The following is a 24,629-nucleotide window of genomic DNA, read 5'->3' on the forward strand; positions in this document are numbered from 1 at the left end:
GACCATAATACGATTGAATTTTATATTAAGTTTGAGGGAGAGAGGAGTAGGTCTGAAATTATGGTTTTAAACCTAATAAGAGCATTGAGAGGGCATGAAAGCTGAACTGGCTAAAGTGGGCTGGCAAATTGGGTTAAGGGATAGGTGAATAGAAATGCAGTGACAAACATTTAAGGGGATGTTTCAGAATGCACAGAATAGATGCATTCCAACGAGTAAGAAAAAGTCGAAGGGACAGATCCTCCATTGGTGGTTAACTAGAAAGGTTAAAGATAGAATCAAACTTAAAGAAAAAGCATAAAACTGTGCAAAGACAGGGCAGAGCAGAAGAATGGACAGCATATAAGGAACAGCAAAGGATGATGAGAAGATTAATAAGGTGGAAAAAAATAGAGAATGAAAGGAAGTTAGCCATAAATATAAAAACAGATAGATATTTAAAAAAGGAAGTGAACAAAGTGTTTTTATTTTAACTTTAAAAGTCAGTTACCTGGGAGGTTCCCCCTCATTGTTCCACTGGAGCAAGCTGAGAGGGAGTGATTGGAGGCAGCAGTGCTGGTGAGAGATTAATTGAATTGTTTATTTATTTAATTAGTCAGCTAGTATGTGTTTTATTTTGGCCTTTACTTTTGCAGCAGTATTTTAAGTTTAAAGTGAAAACTGGAAGTGGGCTGCTAAGGAGTCTGGGAAGGGTTTTTTAAGCGCGTGAAGTATAAAAGGTAGGCTGCAGTATACAGCGGGCAGCGTCGGGAGCGGGCAGTGTAGTGTGTGGGAAGCAGAGTGTGAGCTATAAGGCTTTGGCTCACAGGGCTTAGGCAGAAAGGGCGAGCAGGGGTGAGTTTAATTCATTTTTGCTGTTTCTACCTGGTACTGGCAAGGTATCTAGAGGGGATGGGTGTGCAGGCAGTGCTATGTTCCTCTTGCACTATGTTTGAGGTGAGGGACGACGACAGTGTCCCTGCTGATTACACCTGTGGGAAGTGCACCCATCTGCAGCTCCTCCAAAACCGTGTTAGGGAACTGGAGCTGGAGTTGGATGAACTTTGGATCATTAGGGACGCAGAGGTGGCCATAGACAGAAGCTTTAGGAATACAGTTACTCCGAGGAATGAAAACAGATGGGTGACGGTGAGAGGGGCTGGGAGGAAGCAGTCAGTGCAGGGATCCCCTGTGGTCGTTCCCCTTAGCAACAAGTATTCCGCTTTGGATACGGTTGAGGGGGATGACATACCAGTGGTGAGCTGCAGTGAGAGGATCTCCAGCACTGTGTCCGTCTCTGTGGCTCGGGAGGGTAAGGGGCAGAGCGGGAGGGCAATAGTTATTGGGGACTCGTTAGTTAGAGGGATAGATAGGAGGTTCTGTGGCAGCAAAAGAGACTCACGGACGGTATGTTGCCTACCGGATGCCAAGGTCCGTGACGTCTCAGACAGTGTTTTCCGGATTCTGAAGGGGGAGGGGAAACAGTCACAAGTCGTGGTACACATTGGTACCAATGACATAGGTAAGAGAAGGGACGGGGATTTAAAGCAGGAATTTCTGGAGCTGGGCTGGAAGCTGAGAGCCAAGACAAAACATGTGGTCATCTCTGGTACGTTACCGGTGCCACGTGATAGCGAGTTGAGGAACAGGGAGAGAGCGCAGTTAAACATGTGGTTGCAGGGATGGTGTAGGAGGGAGGGCTTCAGATACATGGATAATTGGAACACATTCTGGGGAAGGTGGGACCTGTACAAACAGGACGGGGTGCACCTGAACCAGAGGGGCACCAATATCCTAGGAGGGTAATTTGTTACGGCTCTTCAGGGGGGTTTAAACTAATTTGTCAGGGGAGTGGGAAAAGGAGTTGTAGTCCAGAAGTCAGTGAGGGTGGTGAGGTATTGGGGAAGGTATCAGGGTCAAGGGTGGGTACCGGTAGACAGGAAGGTGGGTTGAAGTGTGTCTACGTCAATGCAAGGAGCATCCGGAACAAGGTAGATGAACTTGGGGCGTGGATTGGTACTTGGGACTACGATGTTGTGGCCATTACGGAGACGTGGGTAAAACAAGGACAGGAATGGTTGTTGGACGTTCCGGGGTATAGATGTTTCACTAAGTGTAGGGAAGCTGGTAAAAGAGGTGGAGGAGTGGCATTGTTAATCAAAGATAGTTTAACGGCTGCGGAAAGGCACTTCAAGAGGGATCTGCACACTGAGGTAATATGGGCTGAGGTTAGAAATAGGAAAGGAGCGGTCACGTTGTTAGGAGTTTACTATAGGCCCCCAAATAGTAATAGAGATGTGGAGGAAGAAATTGCTAAGCAGATTGTGGATATGTGTGGGGGTCACAGGGTAGTTGTCATGGGGGACTTTAACTTTCCAAATATTGATTGGAACCTTTGTAGGTCAAATAGTTTGGATGGGGCAGTTTTTGTGCAGTGTGTGCAGGAGGGTTTCCTGACACAATATGTGGATAGGCCGACTCGAGGTGAGGCCACATTGGATTTGGTACTGGGAAATGAACCGGGCCAAGTGTTAGATTTGGTTGTGGGAGAGCACTTTGGAGATAGTGACCACAATTCGGTGTCTTTTGTTATTGCAATGGAGAGGGATAGGGCCATACGGCAGGGCAAGGTTTACAATTGGGGGAGAGGTAATTATGATGCGATTAGGCAAGAATTAGGGGGCATAAGTTGGGAACAGAAACTTTCAGAGAAAGGAACTGATGAAAAGTGGAACTTTTTCAAGGAACAAATACTGGATGTCCTTGATAGGTATGTCCCTGTCAGGCAGGGAGGAAATGGCCGAGTGAGGGAACCATGGTTCACGAAAGAGGTGGAATGTCTTGTGAAAAGGAAGAGGGAAGCTTATGTAGGGATGAGGAAACAAGGTTCAGATGGCTCGATTGAGGGTTACAAGTTAGCAAGGAATGAGCTGAAAAAGGGGCTTAGGAGAGCTAGGAGGGGACACGAGAAGTCCTTGGCGGGTCGGATCAAGGAAAACCCCAAGGCTTTTTACTCTTATGTGAGGAATAAAAGAATGACCAGGGTGAGGTTAGGGCCGATCAAGGACAGTAGTGGGAACTTGTGTATGGAGTCAGTAGAGATAGGCGAGGTGATGAATGAATACTTTTCTTCAGTGTTCACCAAGGAGAGGGGCCATGTTTTTGAGGAAGAGAAGGTGTTACAAGCTAATAGGCTGGAGGAAATAGATGTTCGGAGGGAGGATGTCCTGGCAGTTTTGAATAAACTGAAGGTCGATAAGTCCCCTGGGCCTGATGAAATGTATCCTAGGATTCTTTGGGAGGCAAGGGATGAGATTGCAGAGCCTTTGGCTTTGATCTTTGGGTCCTCGCTGTCCACAGGGATGGTGCCAGAGGACTGGAGAATGGCGAATGTTGTTCCTCTGTTTAAGAAAGGGAATAGAAATGACCCTGGTATTTATAGACCGGTTAGTCTTACTTCGGTGGTTGGTAAATTGATGGAAAAGGTCCTTAGAGATGGGATTTACGACCATTTAGAAAGATGCGGATTAATCCGGGATAGTCAGCACGGATTCGTGAAGGGCAAGTCGTGCCTCACAAATTTGATAGAATTTTTTGAGGAGGTAACGAAGTGTGTTGATGAAGGTAGGGCAATTGATGTCATATACATGGATTTTAGTAAGGCGTTTGATAAGGTCCCCCATGGTCGGCTTATGATGAAAGTGAGGAGGTGTGGGATAGAGGGAAAGTTGGCCGATTGGATAGGTAACTGGCTGTCTGATCGAAGACAGAGGGTGGTGGTGGATGGAAAATTTTCGGATTGGAGGCAGGTTGCTAGCGGAGTGCCGCAGGGATCAGTGCTTGGTCCTCTGCTCTTTGTGATTTTTATTAATGACTTAGAGGAGGGGGCTGAAGGGTGGATCAGTAAATTTGCTGATGACACCAAGATTGGTGGAGTAGTGGATGAGGTGGAGGGCTGTTGTAGGCTGCAAAGAGACATAGATAGGATGCAAAGCTGGGCTGAAAAATGGCAAATGGAGTTTAACCCTGATAAATGTGAGGTGATTCATTTTGGTAGGACTAATTTAAATGTGGATTACAGGGTCAAAGGTAGGGTTCTGAAGACTGTGGAGGAACAGAGAGATCTTGGGGTCCATATCCACAGATCTCTAAAGGTTGCCACTCAAGTGGATAGAGCTGTGAAGAAGACCTATAGTATGTTAGCTTTTATTAACAGGGGGTTTGAGTTGCTGAGCCGTGGGGTTATGCTGCAACTGTACAGGACCTTGGTGAGACCACATTTGGAATATTGTGTGTAGTTCTGGTCACCTCACTATAAGAAGGATGTGGAAGCGCTGGAAAGAGTGCAGAGGAGATTTACCAGGATGCTGCCTGGTTTGGAGGGTAGGTCTTATGAGGAAAGGTTGAGGGAGCTCTGGTTGTTCTCTCTGGAGCGGAGGAGGCTGAGGGGAGACTTAATAGAGGTTTATAAAATGATGAAGGGGATAGATAGAGTGAACATTCAAAGACTATTTCCTCGGGTGGATGGAGCTATTACAAGGGGGCATAACTATAGGGTTCGTGGTGGGAGATACAGGAAGGTTATCAGAGGTAAGTTCTTTACGCAGAGAGTGGTTGGGGTGTGGAATGGACTGCCTGCAGTGATAGTGGAGTCAGACACTTTAGGAACATTTAAGCAGTTATTGGATAGGCACATGGAGCACACCAGGATGATAGGGAGTGGGATAGCTTGATCTTGGTTTCAGATAAAGCTCGGCACAACATCGTGGGCCGAAGGGCCTGTTCTGTGCTGTACTGTTCTATGTTTAAAGTGAGCGTTGTCCTATAGAAAGTGTGTCTGGAGAATTGATAATGGTAAAAGGAGATGGCAGAAAAATTGAATAGGTATTTTGCATCATTCTTCACGATGGAGGACACAAGCAACATCCCAGAAGCAGCTACAAACCAGGGAATGGGAAAGGAAAGAGGTGTTCAGGAAAACAATTATCATATAGTTGAAACTAGTTTGGCAGGGGGGTAGGACCCAAAGCAGTAGGGAGACAGAAGGGAGGTTGAGAATAGCATGCAAGTTAAAGAGAGCACATTAAATAGTAGCAGTGTCAGTAATCCGAGTACTAGACAGTTCAGACAAAAGCGGGGCAGAGAGTAAGGATAGTGCAGAATAAATTGCATTTACTACAGTGCAGGAGGCCTGACGGACAAGGCAGATGAGCTCAGGGCATGGATGGGTTAATGGGACTGGGATATTATAGCTATTACTGAAACATGGCTAAGGGAGGGACAGGACTGGCAGCTCAATGTTCCAGGGTACAGTTGCTATAGGAAAGAAAGAACAGGAGGTTGTGGGGGTGGGGGGGGGGTGTTGATTGGGGAGAACATCACGGCAGTACAGAGAGGGGATATTTCTGAGGGTTTGTCCGCTGAATCTATATGGGTAAAACTGAGAAATAAGAAGAAGGAGACACTTTGATAGGATTGTACTTTATGCCCCCAAATAGTCAATGGGAAATTGAGGAGCTAATAGGTGAGGAGATTACAGATAGCTCCAAGAAAAGTAGGGTGGTAATAGTAGGGGATTTTAACTTTCCCAACATTGACTGGAACAGCCATAGTACTAGGGGCTTGGATGTAGAGAAGTTTGAGTGTATTCGGGAGGAATTTCTCATTCAGTATGTGGATGGCCTGACTAGAAAGGGGGCAAAACTTGACCTTCTCTTGGGAAATAAGGAAGGGCAGAAGGTGCTAGAAATGTTAGTGAGGGATCACTTTCGGACCAGTGATCATAATTACATTAGTTTTAAGATAGCTATGGAGAATGATGGGTCCGGCCCAAAAGTTAAGATTCTAATTTGGGGCAAGGCCAATTTTGATGGTATTAATCAGGAACTTTCAAAAATCTGTTGGCAGGCAAAGAGATGTCTAGTAAGTGGGAGGCTTTCAAAAGTGTCTTGTTCAGGGGAAGCACATTCCTCTTAGAGTGTAGGGCAAGGCTGGTAGATGTAGGGAACTGTGGATGACTTGGGATATTGAGGCCCTGGTCAAGAAGAAGAAGGAGGCACATGACATGCATAGGCAGCTGGGATCAAGTGGATCCCTTGAAGAGTCTAGAGGGTGTAAAAGTAGAGTTAAGAGCCAAATCGGGAGGGCAAAAAGGGGACATGAGATTGCTTCGGCAGATAAGGCAAAGGAGAATCCAAAGAGCTTCTGCAAATACATAAAGGGCAAAAGTGTAACAAGGGAGAGAGTAGGGCCTCTTAAGGATCAACAAGGTCATCTATGTGTGGATCCACAAGAGATAGGTGAGATCCTAAATGAATATTTCTCATCACTATTTACTGTTGAGAAAGACATGGATGTTAGGGAACTTGAGGAAATAAATAGTGATGTCTCGAGCAGTGTACATATTCAGAGAAGGTGGTGCTGGAAGTCTTAAAGTGCATCGAGGTAGGTAATTCCCCAGGACCTGATGAAGCTATCCCAGAATGTTGTGGGAGGCTAGGGAGGAAATTGCGGGTTCCCAGCAGAGATATTTGAATCATCGACAGCCACAGGTGAGGTGCCTGAAGATTGGAGGGTGGCAAATGTTGTGCCTTTGTTTAGGAAGGGCTGCAGGGAAAAGAACCTAACATTTGTAGTGTGTAAGTTGTTTGAAAGTATTTTGAGAGTCAGGATCTACAGGCATTTAGAGAGGCAGGGGCTGATTAGGGACAGTCAGTATGGCTTTGTGAGTGGAAAATAATGTCTCGTGAATTTGATTGAGTTATTGAAGGGGTAACCAAGAAGGTAGATGAGGGCAGTGCAGTCGAGGTTGTCTACATGGACTTTTTCAAGGCCTTTGACAAGGTACCGCATGGTGGGTTGTTGCACAAGGTTAAATCTCACGCGACCCAGGGTGGGGTAGCCAATTGGATACATAATTGGTTTGATGACAGAGATGGAAGGTGGTTGTAGAGGGGTGTTTTTCAAACTGGAGGCCTGTGACCAGTGGTGTGCCTCAGGAATTGATGCTGTGTCCACTGTTATTCATCATTTATACTAATGATTTGGATGCAAAATGGGAAGCATGGTTGGTAATTTTGCAGGTAACACCAAAATTGGTGGCATAGTGGACAGTGAAGAAGGTTATCTAGGATTGCAAGGAGACCTTGATTAATTAGGCCAATGGGCTGATGAATGGCAGATGGAGTTTAATTTAGATAAATGCGAGATGGTGCATTTTGGTAGATCGAATCAGGGCAGACTTACTCAGTTAATGGTAGGGCGTTGGGAAGTGTTATAGAACAGAGAATTCTCAGGGTACAGGTTCATAGCTCCTTGAAAGTAGACTCACAGGTGGACAGGGTGGTGAAGGCGACATTCGGCGTGCTTGGTTTCGCTGGCCAGAACATTGAATACAGGAGTTGGGACGTCTTGTTGAAGTTGTACAAGACATTGGTAAGGCCACACTTGGAATACTGTATACAGTTCTCCTCAGCCTATTATAGAAAGGATATTATTAAACTAGAAAGAATGCAGAAAAGATTTAATAGGATGCTGTCGGGACTTGATGGTTTGAGTTATAAGGAGAGGCTGGATAGACGGGGACTTTTTTTCCCTAGAGCGTAGGAGGCTCAGGGATGATCTTATAAAGGTCTATAAAATAATGAAGGGCATTGATAAGGTAATTAGTCAACATCTTTTCCCAAAGGTAGAGGAGTCTAAAACTAGAGAACATAGGTTTAAGGTGAGGGGGGAGAGATACAAAAGGGTCCAGAGGGTCAATTTTGTTCACACGAGGTTGAAAGTGTCTGGAACAAGTTGCCAGAGGTAGTAGTAGAGGCGGGTACAATTTTGTCTTTTAAAAAGCATTCAGACAGTTACATGGGTAAGATGGGTATAGAGGGATATGTGCCAAACGTGGGCAATTAGGACTCTCTTAGTGGTTTTAAAAAAAAGGGCAGCATGCACACATTGGGCTGAAGGGTGCTTCCATGCTGTAAACCTCTATGACTTTATCAGAGAAGTGGCATTGAGTCAATTTTCAGAGTTTGGGGCTGACAAGAACCTGGGTCTTGATGGACATGATGTTAACTCCCTAGATTCGGGGAAGGTCCCATTGGATTGGAAGATCCATAGAATCCTTACAGAGCAAATTGAGGCCATTGGACCTATCGAGTATGCGCTGACTCTCCGACAGAGCATCTTACCCATGCCCTATTCCTGTAACCCCAAGTATTTAACCCACTAATTCCTGTAATCTACACATCTTGGGACACTAAAGGGCAATTAGCATGGTCAGTCCTCCTAACCTGCACATCTTTGGACTGTAGGAGGAAACTGTAGCACCCGTAGTAAACTCATGCAGACACATGGAGAATGTGCAAACTCCACGCAGTCACCCAAGGCCGAAATTGAACCTAGGTCCCTGGAGCTGTGAGGCAGCAGTGCTAACCACTTTGTCACTGTGCCACCTTTGTGTTTTTAGCAAATGTCACTCCATTATTCAAAAAGGGAAGGAGACAAAGCAAAAAACTACAGGCCAGTTAGTTTAACATCTGTTGTGGGGAAAATATTAGAAGATATTATTGAAGAAGTTATAGCAGGGTACTTTGATAAGTTTAAGATAATCAGTTAGATTCAATGTGGCTTTGTGCAAGGGAAATTGTGTTTAACCAACTTATTGGAGTTCTTTGAGGAAATAACGTGCTGTGGTAAAGGCAAACTAATGGATGTACTGTACTTAGATTTTCAGAAGGCATTTTATAAAGTATAATATCAAAGGTTATTGTGGAAAGCAGTTATTGGGGAGATAGTGGCCTAGTGGTATTGTCGCTATACTAGTAATCCAGAGACCCAGGATGATGCTCTGGGGATCTGGGTTCAAATCCCACCATGGCAGATGGTGAAATTTGAATTCAATAATTGAAAATTGAATTCATAATTAAAAATCTGGAATTAAAAGTCTAATGATGGCCACGAAATCATTGTCGTAAAAGCCCATTTGGTTCACTAATGTCATTTAGGGAAGAAATACCTTGTCCTTACCTGGTCTGACTCGTATGTGACTCCAGATCCACAGCAATGTGGTTGACTCTTAAATGCCCTCAGGGATGAGCATTAAATAAGATAAAGGTGCTCAGTGTTACGGGTAATGTATTAGCATGGATAGAGGATTGGTTAACTAATAGAAAGCAAAGAGTGGGGATAAATGGGTGTTTTTCTGGTTGGCGATCAGTGACTAGTGGTGTGCCTCAGGGATCAGTGTTGGGACCGCAATTGTTTACAATTTACATAGATGATTTGGAGTTGGGGATCAAGTGTAGTGTATCAAAATTTGCAGATGACACTAAGATGGGTGGAAGAGCAAAGTGTGCAGAGGACGCTGAAAGTCTGCAAAGGGATATAGATAATCTAAGTGAGTGGGCGAGAGTCTGGCAGATGGAGTACAAATGTTGGTAAATGTGAGGTCATCCATTTTAGTAGGAATAACAGCAAAATGGACTATTATTTAAATGGTAAAAAATTGCAGCATGCTGCTGTGCAGAGGGACCTGGGTGTCCTTGTGCAGGAATCTCAAGGAGCTGGTTTGCAGGTGCAGCAGGTAATTAAGAAGGCAAATGGAATTTTGTCCTTCATTGCTAGAGGGATGGAGTTTAAAAACAGCGAGGTTATGTTGCAGCTGTATAAGGTGCTGGTGAGGCCACACCTGGAGTACTGTGTACAGTTTTCGTCTCCTTACTTGAGAAAGGATATACTGGCACTGGAGGAGGTGCAGAGGAGATTCACGAGGTTGATTCCGAAGTTCAGAGGGTTGGCTTATGAGGAGAGACTGAGTAGACTGGGGCTATACTCATTGGAATTCAGAAGAATGAGGGGAGATCTTATAGAAACATATAAGATTATGAAGGGAATAGATAAGATAGAAGCAGGGAAGTTGTTTCCAAAGGTGGGTGAAACTAGAACTAGGGGGCATAGCCTCAAAATAAGGGGAAGTAGATTTAGGACTGAGTTGAGGGGGAACTTCTTCACACAAAGGGTTGTGAATCTGTGGAATTCCCTGCTCAGTGAAGCAGTTGAGGCTACCTCATTGAATGTTTTTAAGGCAAGGATAGATACATTTTTGAGCAGTAAAGGAATTAAGGGTTATGGTGAGCGGGCAGGTAAGTGGAGCTGAGTCCACAAAAAGATCAGCCATGATCCTATTGAATGGTGGAGCAGGCTCGGGCCAGATGGCCTACTCCTGCTCCTAGTTCTTATGTTCTTAAATGCTGGCCCAGCCAGTGACATCCGCATCCAATGAATAAAATTAAAGCTCATGTTATGGGGGTATCATATTGGCATGGATAGAAGATTGTCTGGGCGGCATGGTGGCACAGTGGTTAGCACTGCTGTCTCACAGCATCAGGGGTTCAACCCGGGTTCAATTCCGGCCTCAGGTCACTGTCTGCATGGAGTTTGCAGTTTCTCCCCGTGTTTGCTTGGGTTTCCTCCGGGTGCTCCAGTTTCCTCCCACAGTCCAGAAATATGGGGATTAGGTTGATTGGCCATGCTAAATTGACATTTAATGTCAGGGGGATTAGCATGGTAAATGAGAGCTATGGGAATATGGCCTGGGTGGGAATGTGATCGGTACAGACTTGATGGGCCAAATGGCCGCCTCCTGTACTGTAGGGATTTGATGATTCTATACAAGGAAGCAGACAGTCGGTACATTGGTCTTTTTCAGGTTGGCAAGATGTAATGAGTTGTGTGTCACAGGGATCAGTGTTGGGACTCAACTGTTCACACTTCATAGAAATGACTTGGATGAAATGATGAATGGGATGGTTGCCAAATTTGCAGATGGCACAAAGATAGGTGGAAAATAAGTTGTGAAGAGGATATAAGGAGGCTACAAAAACACATAGACAGGCTAAGTGAGTGGCAAAGATGTGGCAAATGGAGTATAATGTGGGAAAATGTGAAAATGTCCATTTAGGCAGGAAGAAAAGAGAAGCATATTTAAATAACGAGACTGCAGAGCTCTGAGATGCAAAGACATCAGAGTATCTTGGTGCATGAATCACAAAAGGCTAGTATGCATGTACAGCAAGTAATTAGGAAAGCTAATACAATGTTATTATTTATTGCGAGGGGAATTGAATATAAAAGTAGAGGTTATGCTTCAGTTGTATAGGACACTATTGAGACCACACTTGAAGTACTGTGTGTAGTATTGGTCATCTTATTTAAGAAAAGATGTAAATGTGTCAGAAGCAGTTCAGAGATGGTTTACTAGACTTGATACCTGGAATGGGTGGGTTGTCTCACGAGGAAAGGTTGGACAGGCTAGGTTTTTGTCCACTGGAGTTCAGAAGAGTAAGAGGCAACTCGATCGAAACATATCAGATCCTGAGGGATCTTGAGAGGGTGGATGTGGGAGGTTGTTTCCACTTGAGAGAGAATCTGTAATTCGAGGGTCATTGTTTAAAAATAAGGGGCCAGCTATTTAAAATGAAAATGAGGACAATTCTCTTGAGGATCATGAGTCCTTGGTAGTCTCTTCCTGAAAAGATGGTGGAAGCGTAATCTTTGAAGATTTTGAACATATAAACTCTGCATAAATCTGTGTCTGTCAGGAGGAAATGGGAAAGTGTGAGTAGCAGATTGTTCTGGGATCACACATTTGCCTTTATGTGAAAGGTTTTGTTTATTCTCAGCCTAGCCATGGAAAGGACACCATTTTTAAAGAAATGCCTTGTGTCAGGTGAACCATTACCACCTGGCTATTAGCATTTTGTTTCATCAACTTCTCCTTGAACCAAATCAAGCAGCCTTGTATCAAACATGAGCTTCTGTTGTAAGGGGGATAAAGCACAAGAAATCCCAACAAATTTTCTGAAATATGAGTACACAGCAACTGCTATCTGTTTTGAAGTCAGATGGGGCATGTGCAAAAAAAGTAGTTAATAGCACAAGGTAAACAAATGTGCATTAGACTAGAGTCTGAACAACAATCCTTGTTCATCACAACTAATACTGATCTTATTGGTTTCACAGACATTGGCCATTAATATTGCTGAAGTTAGAAAAGCAGCAAAAATAACTTAGTGAGTGTAGAATTGTCTATACCAAGGTTAGGGGTCAAAGCCCAAGGTACAAATTGGATCTTTGGATAAATGCCAGTTATTACTCTATGCATCTTCAAGGTCTGTCATTTCTGATTCCAGTTCTTCGAGAATTAGAACATGCAGGAAGACAGTTCTGATTGCTCAGAATGCATGATGGCACATGCTGTGCCTGAAATCTTGCACTTAAGTAACAAAGGAAACTTGTTTTTGTAATTTTATATAATCCTTCTAATCCCTCATGCTGTGCCACCCACGATATACCAGCTGAGCAGTTATTGGGCTGAAAATGTGTTCTAAAGCCATTGTTAAAACACTCTAATTGATTTCCTTCGTTTTCATTTCCTCCCCAATTTGTGGGTTCTCTTGGTGCCAAGACAGCCTAAAATCCAACACACTATATAGAGGATAAAAATAATTTTACAAGCTATCTATACCTGTAAATGGATGTGCTATGTTATTACTGACATAAAAATATAAAACTCCTAATTCAGCTTGGGGCTGAGTTGCCTTTTCCTCTGGTTCTCACCCACACATGCACAAATGTGTGGGCTCTTATGTTCTTGCCTATAAACCCTCACATTCTCTCCAGGCTGTGTTGCCATGGTGCCAACGTCTTACCGATTTGACATTGGTAAGGATGTTGGACCATAAGTTGAAATTGAAAAGAGTAACAGTTTCACCTACACAGTGAAACAGAGGAAAAGGTTGCCTTTTTACCATGATAAAGTAAAACTTGACAACATGTTCCAGTTTTATGTTTTAAAAATGGATCCTAAACAGATGTTATGCTAATAACCATGCCTGTTTGAAAGCCTGGTTTGCAGTTTTGGTCCTAATTGCTGTTTACCATAATATATACTTTCTAAGCAGACACCTGCAGGCTTAGCACTCAAGCACTCTGGTTAGGAAATTTTTGTGGGCCTACTTCTCAGCTCTGCTCACCCAGTTCCACCAAACATGTGGAGTGTGCTGGCTGACATGGGCACATTTAAGGATGGTTTAAGCACCAAGTGAGAGGACGCATTAGGTTTTGGGCAAGGCACTGCTGGCCCTGGTCAAGGAGGCCCAAAGGGAAAGGGATATCCTGTACAGAGAAAGGAGTTCATCTCTCCCTCCTCTATTGCTTTCCTCCAATGGCTGGTGCTGCTCTGCCTGGCTTAATGTTCTCCATCCATTCTTGCTGCAGACCAAGGGGGTAGATGACCAAATGCTTCATTTCTCCTGCTGACCCTTAAATGTTAGAATAGCACACCTTTTTAGATGAAGCCCTCAAATAACTTACAGAATATAAGTTGTGAGAGTGAGATTTCCCAACAAGAATTATGATTGTCAACTGTTTAATGAGAAAGGATATAATTGGAAAAGTACAAGTTTAATGCGCACACCATTACTCATACTCAAATTGTCCAGAAACTTGCTGGCGAGGAAGGGATATCTTTGTATCACCACAAGTTGCAAGATGATTTGCTTCGCTTCGTTGTTAGCCTTGTAAAAATGGCAGTTTCTTCTTGATCTCCCCTCAAGTTCAAGTGTCTGTATCTGTGCTTTAATTGCCAATTAAACTTGCTTCAGAAAATTAGAGTTGCTATTTGTACTTTTTTAATGACCAGATTTATGTTTTTGCTGCTCAACCCCTTGAACTTGGATGTCAGGCTTCAGTAAATCTGGAAATGTGCATTGAGATAGGATTCATTAATGACTTCATAGTGAATGACCATAACATACCTGAATTTCATATTCAGTTTGAGGGAGAAAGGAGTGGATCTAAGACTAGTGTTTTAAACTTAAATAAGGACAATTATAAGGGCATGAAGGCAGAGCTAGCTAAAGTGAACTACGAAATTAGGCTAATGGATGGGTCAATGAAGGTTTGCTCCAGTAGCAGACAAGGAGCAATTTCAGAATACTCAGGAAAGATACATGAGAAAGCGAGAATCTAAAGGAAGGACACCCCATCCGTGGTTAACTAAGGAAGATAAACATAGTATCAAATTGAAAGAAAAAAACACATTCCGCACAGATGAATGGCAGGTCAGAAGATTGGATTGGATGCAAAGAATGACTAAAAGATTAATAAGAAGTGAGGAATTAGTGTGAGAGAAAGTTGGCTAGAAATCTTAAAAAGTAAGAATTTCTACAGACATTTAAAATGAAAGTAAATTTAGCATTGATCCTCCAGAGAGTGAGAATTAGTAATGGGAATAAGGAAACGGCAGATGAATCGAACAGATATTTTGTATCTGTCTTCACGGTAGAGGATACAGATGACATCTCAGAAGTGGTTGTGAACTAGGAGGTTAAAGGGAAGGAGGAACTTAAAACAATTACAATCACCCGGAAAGGGTACTGAGAAAAAGTTTGGAACTTAAAACTGACAAGCCCCCAAGTTTTGATGGATTTCATCCTGAGGCCTTTAAAGAAGTGACTACTGAGATAGTAGATACTTTCGTTTGAATTTTCTGAAATTCCCTAGATTTTGGAAAGGTCCTATTAAATTGAAAAGTAGCAAATGTGACTCCTCAATCCACGAAAGAAGCAAGACAGAAAGCAGGAAACTACAAACCTGTTAGCTTAACATCTGTTGTAAGGAAATTTCAGGAATCTATTACTAAAAATAAAGTTATAGTGAGGCACTTAGAAAATCTCAGTACAATGGGGCATGGTTTTGTGAAACTATTTTATTAGAGATTTTTGAGAAAGTAACAAGCAATATGGACAAGAAAAATCTGTACTTAGATTTCCAGAAGACATTTGACAAGGTGCCACATCAAAGGTTACTATGCAAAATAAGAGCTCACAGTGTAGTGGTAACACATTAGCAAGGATAGTGGATTGGTTAGCTAGCAGGAAACAGAGTAAGCATAGATCGGTCATTTTCAGGTTGGCAAGATGTGGCAGGGGTCAGTACTGGGGCCTTGGCTATTTACAACTTGCATTTGGCCCTATTATCCTAGCCATTGATCTATGATTGCTAAATTTGCTGATAGCACAAATATAGATAGGAGAGTAAATTGTGAAGAGGGTACAAGGGGTCTACAAAGAGATATAGATGAGATTAAGTGAGTGAGCAAAAATTTGGCAGATGGTGTATCATGTGGGATGTGAACTTGTCCACTTTGGCAAGAAGAATAGAAAAACAGCTCATTGTTTAAATTGTGGAGCTCTTGAGGTACAGAGGGAACTGGGTATCCTGATAAATGAATTCCAAAAAGTTAGTGTGTGGGTACAGCAATTAATTAGGAAGGCAAATGGAATGTTGTAATTTATTGCAAGGGGAATTGAGTACAAAAGTAGAGATGTTTTGCTCTTGTGATGCAGGGCATACTTTGTCTCCTTATTTAAGAAAGGTTATAAATGTATTAGAAGCAGTTCAGAGAAGGCTCACTCAACTGATAACCAATTATCCAGGGCTTTGGTGATACCACACCTGGAATATTGTCTGCAGTTTTGGTCTCCTTATCTGAAGGAGGATGTTCTTCCTATGGAGGGAATGGAGCTAAAGTTTACCAGACTGATTCCTGGGATGATGGACATATGAGGAGAGATTGAAGTGATTAGGATTATATTCATTGCCGTTTAGAACAATGAAGGGAGATCTCAAAAATCTATAAAATTCTAACAGGACTAGAAGGGGTAGATGCAGGAAGGTGAGGTGAGGAAGTCTAGAACCAGGAGTCACAGTCTACGGATATAGGATAACATTTTAGTACTGAGATGAGGAGAAATTTCTTCACCCAGAGAATGGTGAGCCTGTGGAATTATCTACCACAGAAAGCAGTTGAGGCCAAAACATTGTATGTTTTCAAGAAGAGTTAGATAAAGGTCTTGGGGTGAAGGTTATGGGGGCGAAAGCGGGAGCAGGTTACTGAGTTGGATGATCAGCCATGATCATAATTACCACACAACAGACCTGTGAGAAAAGTTATAGCTCATAGAATAAAAGGGACAGTAGTGATGTGGACACAAAATTGGCTGAATACTAGGAAGTGGAGAGTAATGGTCAGTGGATATTTTTCAGGCTGAAGGAAGGTGGAGTTCCTGGAGTTGGTATTGGGACCCTTACTTTTCTTGAGATACATAATGATCTCGATCTTGGTGTGCAGGGGGTAATTGCAAAGTTTGCAGATGATGCAAAACTTGAAAGTATTGTAAACTGAGGAGGATGATATGGAACTTCAAAAGGACATAGTCAAGTTAGTGGAGTATGTAGGTAGGTGGCAGGTGAAGTTCAATGTGTACAAGCGTGAGGTGATGCATTTTGGTAGGAAGAACATGGAGAGACAATATAAAATAAGGGGTACAATTCTTAAGGGGGTGTGGGAGCAGAGGGTGTAGATGTGTATAGATCATAGGTGGTAGGACAGGTGGAGAGAGCAGTTAATAAAGCATGTAGAATCCTGGGCTATATTAATAGGAGCAGAGCATATAAAGTAAAGTTTGTTTATTAGTCACAAGTAGGCTTACGTTAACACTGCAATGAAGTTACTGTGAAAATCCCGTAGTCGCCACACTCTGGCACCTGTTCGGGTACGCTGAGGGAGAATTTAGCATGGCCAGTGCACCTAACCAGTTCGTCTTTTGAACTGTGGGAAGAAACCAGAGCACCCAGAGGAAACCCATGCAGACACGGGGAGAACGTGTGGACTCCACACAGACAATGACCCAATCCGGGTCCCGGGTGCTGTGAGGTAGCAGTGCTAACCACTGTGAGGTTATGCACTAAGTTAGACCTCAGCTGGAATATTGTGTGTCATTCTGGGTACCACATTATAGGAAGGATGTGAACGCATTGGAGAGAGTGCAGAAGGGTTTTACAAGAATGGATCCAGGGATGAGAAACTGCAGTTATGAGGATAGATTGGAAAGGTTGGGACTATTCTCTTGGAGAGAAGACAAAGAGGTTGTATGATAGAGATGTTCAAAATTATGAGTGAGCTGGACTAAGGGGGAAGCTTTCCTATTTGTAAAGGATCCAGTACAAGATTGCACAGATTTAAAGTGATTTGCAAAAGAAGCAAATGTAATGTGAGAAAAAGCTTATTCACACAGTCAGTGGTTCAGCTCTGGAATGCACTGCCTGGAAGTGTGGTGGAGGCAGGTTCAATCAAAACATTTGATGTTTCTATTCAAATAATCAATGTGCAAGGGTACTGGGAAAAGGCAGGGGAATGGCACCAAGTTTTAATGCTCATTTGGAGAGCAGGCTGAGTGATGGCTGAATGGCCGTAAGATGTAGGAGCAGACGAAGGCCACTAGGCCCACCAAGTCTGCTCCACCATTCAATTAAATCATGACTGATCTGATAAACCCTCAACTCCACTTTCTCATCTTATCCCCATAACCTTTGATTCCCTTACTGATTAAAAATCTGTCTATCTCGGCCTTGAGCTTACTTAAAGACTTAGCCTCTACAGCTCTCTGCGGTAAGGAATTCCACAGGTTCACACCCTCTGAGAGAAGAAATTTCTCCTCATCTGTCTTAAATGAGCAACCCCTTTGAGATTATGCCCTCTGGTCCTAGACTGTCCCACAAGGAGAAACAACCTCTCAGCATCTATCCTGTTAAGCCCTCTGTGATTCCTATAATCCTCAAGTAGGTCACCTCTCATTCTTCTAAACTCCAATGAGTATAGGCCCAATGTACTTATAAGAAAGTCCCTCCACACCCGGCCAGGATCAACCTACTGAACCTACTCTGGACTGTCTCCAGTGCCAGTATATTTTTCCTTGCATAAGAAGACCAAAACGGTATTCCAGGTGTGGTCTAACTAGTGCCTTGTATGATTTTAGCAAGACCTCCCTATTTTTATACTCTATTCTCTTTGAAATAAAGGCCAACACTCCATTTACTTTCCCTATTCCCTGCTGAACTTGTATGCTGGTTTTTTGGGATTAATGCCCAAGGAACCCCAAATCTCTCTGTCTTGCAGTTTTCCACAGTCTGTCTTCATTTAGATTACATTCAGCGCCTTTATTCTTCCTACCAAAGTGCATAACTTCACATTTTCCTACATTATATTTCATCTGCCAAGTTTGGCTCACTCAGTTAACCTGTCTATCCCTTTGTAGAAATATTGTGTCTTCCTCACCACTTGCCTTACCACCTATTTTTGTGTAATCCGCAAACTTGGCAATAGTATATTTACTTCCCTAATCTAAGTCATTAACATATAGTAAGTAATTGTGGCCCCAACACTGATCCCTGTGGCACTCCACTGTTAGCAAGTTGCCATCCTGAAAATGTCCCTCTTAACTCCCTATCAGTTTGCCAATCCTCTGTCCATGCTGACCTACCCCAAATACCATGGGCTTTTATCAAGTAGCCTTTTATGTGGTACCTTATAGAATGCTTTTTGGAAATCCAAGTATATTACATCTAGTATAATAATATCTATAGGGCGGCACAGTGGTTAGCACTGATGTCTCACAGCGCAAGGGACCTGGGTTTGATTCCTAGCTTGGGTCACTGTCTGTGTGGAGTCTGCACATTCTCCTCATGTCTTCATGGGTTTCCTCCAGGTGCTCCGGTTTCCTCCCTCAGTCCAGAGGTGTGCTGGAGAGGTGTGTTGGCCATGCTAAATTCTCCTTTAGTGTACCCGAATAGGCGCCAGAGTGTGTAAATCATGGGATTTTCACAGTGACTTCATGTAAGTCTAGTTGTGACATTGATAAATAAACTTAATGGTTCCCCTTTATCTAGCTCATAAAATTCTAATAAATTTGTCAGGCATGATGATTTCCCCTTCATGAAGCTACGCTGACTCTGCTTGATTATATGTATTTTCAAATGCTCCGCTATTACATCCTTGACAGCTGTTCCTTCTGCGCTGTAACGATTCTGTTAACTGGTGTCATCTGCTTTGCCATTGGGAAAAAAATCTAAGCAAGTCTTGTCACTACCAAGGATACTGATTAATAGTTTTCATGAAAAAATGGACAGAATGCAATATTAAATCCTGAAAATACTTGCAGTACTCTTGGGAGAATGAAAATAAAATGTTATTTATTCAGTCACAACAAACCAATTAATTGTCAAGTGTGACCCTCTACCTAACCATGATAGAATTCTGAAATGGCACCCCAAACTATTGCTAAAAGTCCTGAAGTCCCAGTTAATAAACACAATTTAATTTATTTACTTTTATGGTGATGATGCTGGTCATTGATTAAAAAATTAGAGACTACTCTGATGACATCAATGTCAATGCATAATGTGCAGGAAAAAAAAGTGATCTTACCAGATATGATCTCTGTATGAGCAGATTTTTAAAAATTGGTTAACACTTATCTCCCATTTGAGGAGCAAGTGGAAGAGAAAGGCAAAGCCTGGGTAGAAGGCTGGATGTGGGGTTGGGACAATGGAAGAGAAGAGTCAGGACACTCCTCCAAGCATATTTGAGAGAGAAAAAAATACAAACATGTCATTACTAACATAAAAGCATTTGAAAATAATCTAGTGATGACGCCTGTGTTTTATGTTGGATAATCTTTCAAAAACAATTACTGATGGGAGAGAAACCATTAGGTGATCTGTAAGAAGAATTTCTTGGGGTGTCCCATTGAGGGGTCTTGTATTCAGCCGATCTCAGCAAACACAAAGACTTGCGAAAGACAGTATGCGGTTAAAGACGTTCTTTATTTGACCAGCTCATTGGGAGAGAGATAGTCAGAGGATTCCAACTTCTCTCTGACCTTACATCACATGGGTATAACAGATATATATTTCTGAAGATTTGATCCTCCCTGTCACCCAACTGGACGGTCCAGTTCCACTAATACACTTTATTTACTTTGGCCAATAGCATTCTACCTTCCAGAAGAATTAGGAATTCATTGGTCAACCGAGCACAGAAAATCTTTTCCCCCGCCACTCCCCGTTGCCTAGTAACTTTCCCTACGCAAATCCGGTAGGTTCAAGGATCGCCCTTAATACCTGCAGTCCTCAGAACCAGAAAGGAGTCACCTTCTCTGGTCTGTTTTCTCTCCTTTTATCAGTGGGGTTGAGTTACAGTTATTCATTACTGAAGCTGAATCCTTTTATTCATTTCAATAACCTTGGTTGCTTGTAGTTGACTGCCCCGATAATAGAGTACACGCTCTATACTCATTGTTCCAAAAGAATGTGGTCTGTCTAATTAAACTTATTTCCCATAATGCTAAGGGGTGAATTGCTTGTAGGCCAGAGCTCACAAGAAAATACAAAAATACAGTTTAAATCTATCAATACTTGTTCAAAAATGATTATATAATGTGCTTTTACAGACAATATCTTTGTACGATATATAAGCGAGGCACATTGTGATACCTTTGGTATATATAAGGCACACTGTGGTCTCTATTTTAAACTAATCTTACTTGCTTTGGTCGTCTCAAAAGCAAGGATTTCTGTATCCCCTGCTACATGATCTTTAAAATTAAATAAACCCCTTAGTTTCAAAATGAAAAGGATGGTGGCCAGAGTGCTGAGATTGCAGATAAACAAGGGTAGGCAGGGAAAGGAGTTGCAGTCATGGCATCAGCTGACATTTGATACATTGCAATGGGTGCTGCTGGAATTGGTGAGGAGAGTCACTTCCTGTAAACAGAATGAAACATCTTCACTGTAAATATATCCTGGACATTTGATTGGATTGTTTGAAATGATCTACATATGAAATGAATCTCTTAAATATTATTTATAAGTAATGTACCTTTTTTCTGGCAAGTTAGCACCTGATGAGTGAAGTACTTAATATGGTTCCCACTGATCTATCGGAAGTCCTAGTGAGAGGATGTAAACAAAGTTTATAATAGGGTGGTAGCTAAGCTTAAATGAAATAGTCTGTAGTGGTAAATAAAAAATATGAACTTCTTAAACTGGCTCAGTAGGAAAAGTATTTGTTGTGTTAAATTATAGGTTTCGATGATTAAGTGAATGTACTTCTATGATTAATGACTTGACAATATGCTATCTTGCAGGGTCCAATGTAACAGTGATGTTTTTATTATTTCCTCAGAGTGCAGCAGCTAAAAGATACTGCTGGTATGTGGATGCAGGATATCCCACTTATTTTATGTAAGTACTCTAATGAGTAGCTTAGTGCATGTTCTGGAGCACAGAACTTATTCTATAGTGGAAGTGTAAAGCTTAGAAGTGCAAAACTCTCAAATGGGCAATATGAAGAGATTAATGTCAGATTGGCATGCTGTAATCAGTTCCTCACTGATTCTGAACATTTTTACATGTTGATGACTTCACTTGCTCAAAACCGTATACATTTCTAACTTTTCCAGTTCTGATGAAAGGTCATCAATGTGAAACATTAGCTCTCTTTCATTCTTCACAGATACCGCTTGAATGTCTGATTATTTTATGGTTTTATTTCAGATTTTTAGCATTTCCAATATTTTACTGTTGTATTAGAACATATTTACATTCAAGACAGTAAGATAGGAATATGAAACAGGAGTCAAACCATTTAGCCCCTTATGCTTATACTACATTCAATGAGATCATAGTTGACCTGTGATCTAACTCCATATATGTGTCTTTGCCCCATATCCCATAAATACCTTTGGTTAGCAATCTGTTCTCAGTTTTAAAATGATCGATTAATCTAGCATCAATTATCTATGCGGAAGAGTTTCAAACTTCTATCGTTCCTGGTCCCAGTTCATTCCTGAAAAGTTTTTTTTTCTGACTGTCCCTACATTATGGTGCAAGATTAGAAGCCCCAAGGTATTTTAAGCCAGACTAGACCCCAACCATTTTTCTATTTTGGCATAAATGTGACAAAAGTATGCTTCGCCTCAAGAGTGATTTCACTGACAAATTAGGGATCTTTTTATCAAAACAAGCTTTAGTCATAACACAGTTTAAATATACCTATAACAAAATGAGTCAGTTTAACTCATAACTGTTGAACATTCTTTAAACATGAAAAGAAATAAACTCTCAATTTCTAGCTTACTATTTAGTTCCAATTAAGCAATATTTCTCTTATAGACTTGAACCTTTCTTTATAAAAAGTTAACAAATTCAGACATACTTGCTTTGCCTTGGATTAACAACTTTGGAGCTTCCAGAAAGATTTTATGGAGAACAAAGAACAATACAGCACAGGAACAGGCCCTTCGGCCCTCCAAGCCCACGCCGCTCCCTGGTCCAAACTAGACCATTCTTTTGTATCCCTCCATTCCCACTCCATTCATGTGGCTATCTAGATAAGTCTTAAACGTTCCCAGTGTGTCCGCCTCCACCACCTTGCCCGGCAGCGCATTCCAGGCCCCCACCACCCTCTGTGTAAAATACGTCCTTCTGATATCCGTGTTAAACCTCCCCCCCCCCCCGAACCTATCACCCCTCGTGAATGTCACCACCGACCTGGGAAAAAGCTTCCCACCGTTCACCCTATCTATGCCTTTCATAATTTTATACACCTCTATTAGGTCACCCCTCATCCTCTCTCTTTCCAGTGAGAACAACCCCAGTTTACCCAATCTCTCCTCATAACTAAGCCCTTCCATACCAGGCAACATCCTGGTAAACCTCCTCTGCACTCTCTCTAAAGCCTCCACGTCCTTCTGGTAGTGTGGCGACCAGAACTGGGCGCAGTATTCCAAATGCGGCCGAACCAACGTTCTATACAACTGCAACATCAGACCCCAACTTTTATACTCTATGCCCCGTCCTATAAAGGCAAGCATGCCATATGCCTTCTTCACTACCTTCTCCACCTGAGACGTCACCTTCAAGGATCTGTGGACTTGCACACCCAGGTCCCTCTGCGTATCTACACCCTTTATGGTTCTGCCATTTATCGTATAGCTCCCCCCTACGTTAGTTCTACCAAAATGCATCACTTCGCATTTATCTGGATTGAACTCCATCTGCCATTTCTTTGCCCAAATTTCGAGCCTATCTATATCCTTCTGTAGCCTCTGACAATGTTCCTCACTATCTGCAAGTCTAGCCAGACAAAGCTGCTTGTAGGCTGCTGTCTTTAAACAGCCCTCTCCAGCAACTGAACCCAGAAAGCTGTTCTTCTCAGCTACAAACCTAGCTGGTCCCATTTCTAGTATCACATGAGTATATGACCCTGTATACCAAACTCACTTTACATTACTTTAATCAAGAAAACACCCCAAGGGTCCTTTTCTTTGGCTCATTAAGCCTTCTGCTAAGTAAACACTTGCATGGCTAAAATGAGTAATTATTCTGCTTTCCAGCATCTGCTGTATTCCTTCCAGACAAACCAACTGCTTATAACAAAATACTGAATCTTAAAGTAGTCCCCCTTAACATAAAATATATTAATAGCAAAGCATCATCACACCTAGTTCTAGTCTCCCCAATGAGCAGAACCTAACTACCAATATATCTTGTCTGTTTCTCTTTGCACCTAAAGCTTAAATTACCACTTAACCATTTAAGTTCCACATAGTACAATTTAAATTGTAAAGATTGCATCAAAGCCCATTATTCCTACACAAATCCTTGAGCCACATATTCAACCCCATGATCTTATTTACTCTATGCCAATTTGCTCGTGGCTCAGGTAGCAATTCAGAGATTACCTTTAGGTTCTGCTTTTTAATTTAGTCCCTAGCTGCTCATACTCCCACAGCAGAACCTCCTCCTTAGTCGTACCTTATGCCATTGTTACTCACATGGACAACGACAACAAAATTTAAAGAATTCATCATTCTACTTTATCTATGCTGCACATCCTCTAAACCCAATACATCCTTCCTAAGGTGTGGTGTCCAGAACCAGGTATTTGTATAACTGCATGACATATACATCTTTGTATCCCATTCCTTTAGATGCAAATGCCAGCATTCCATTAACCTTTGTGATTATCTTCTGTACCTGTTCATGACATTTTAATGACCTATGTACCTGGACCCCACTGTTTCCAGCTTTTCACCATTTAGAAAGTGCCCAGTTTTATCTTGTTTTAGGTTCAAAGCAGATGACCTTTCTTGCAAAAAAAAACAATTTGGCATTGTCTGGATTGAGTGAACAGTTTAGCCTGCTCACTCAATCCAGCAATAGCTCTTTGTAATTTTATGCTTCCACCTACCCCATTTACAATGCCGTCAAATGGTGAGACAGGTAAAGGGATCCAGAAGGTAACAGTGGAAGAGCCTCAACTCTTGCAGTTCTCTAACAGTTTTGAGGTTCTTGCAGTTGGTGTGGACTAGGACAGGAACGACAGGAAGGATGAGTAAACGTGACCATAGATCTGCAAGATATTTAAGTGGGGGAAGTAAAAAAGGAATTTAGTTGTAGTAGGGGACAGACAGTACAGTTATGGGGATAGATACTTCTCTATGCAGCTGAGAGCACAAGTCCTGAAGACTGTATTGCCTGCCCAGTATCAGGGTTAAGGATATCTCCTTGGGGCTGGAGAGGAATTTGGAATGGAAGAGGAAGGATCCAGTTGTCATTGTCCATGTGGGTAGCATTGACATAGGTAGGACTAAGGAAGAGGTTCTGCTGGGGGAGTATGAGCAGCTAGGCACTAAATTAAAAAGCAGAACCTAAAGGTAATCTCTGGATTGCTACCTGAGCCACGA

At 42.2% G+C, this 24,629-nt stretch overlaps 1 protein-coding gene across 1 annotated transcript in view; it reads left to right on the plus strand.

The window, feature by feature from the left end:
* The window catches only part of vopp1b (VOPP1 WW domain binding protein b), a 67,948-nt gene that overhangs the window by 22,109 nt on the left and 21,210 nt on the right, over nucleotides 1–24,629 (plus strand). The window contains exon 2 of the mRNA XM_078236279.1: nucleotides 21,065–21,123. Coding sequence (XP_078092405.1) covers nucleotides 21,065–21,123 — 59 coding nt within the window. The remainder of the gene's footprint in view (nucleotides 1–21,064; nucleotides 21,124–24,629) is intronic.

This window comes from Mustelus asterias, chromosome 2, assembly GCF_964213995.1.
Source record: "Mustelus asterias chromosome 2, sMusAst1.hap1.1, whole genome shotgun sequence".
NCBI classification, from domain to species: Eukaryota; Metazoa; Chordata; class Chondrichthyes; order Carcharhiniformes; family Triakidae; genus Mustelus; species Mustelus asterias.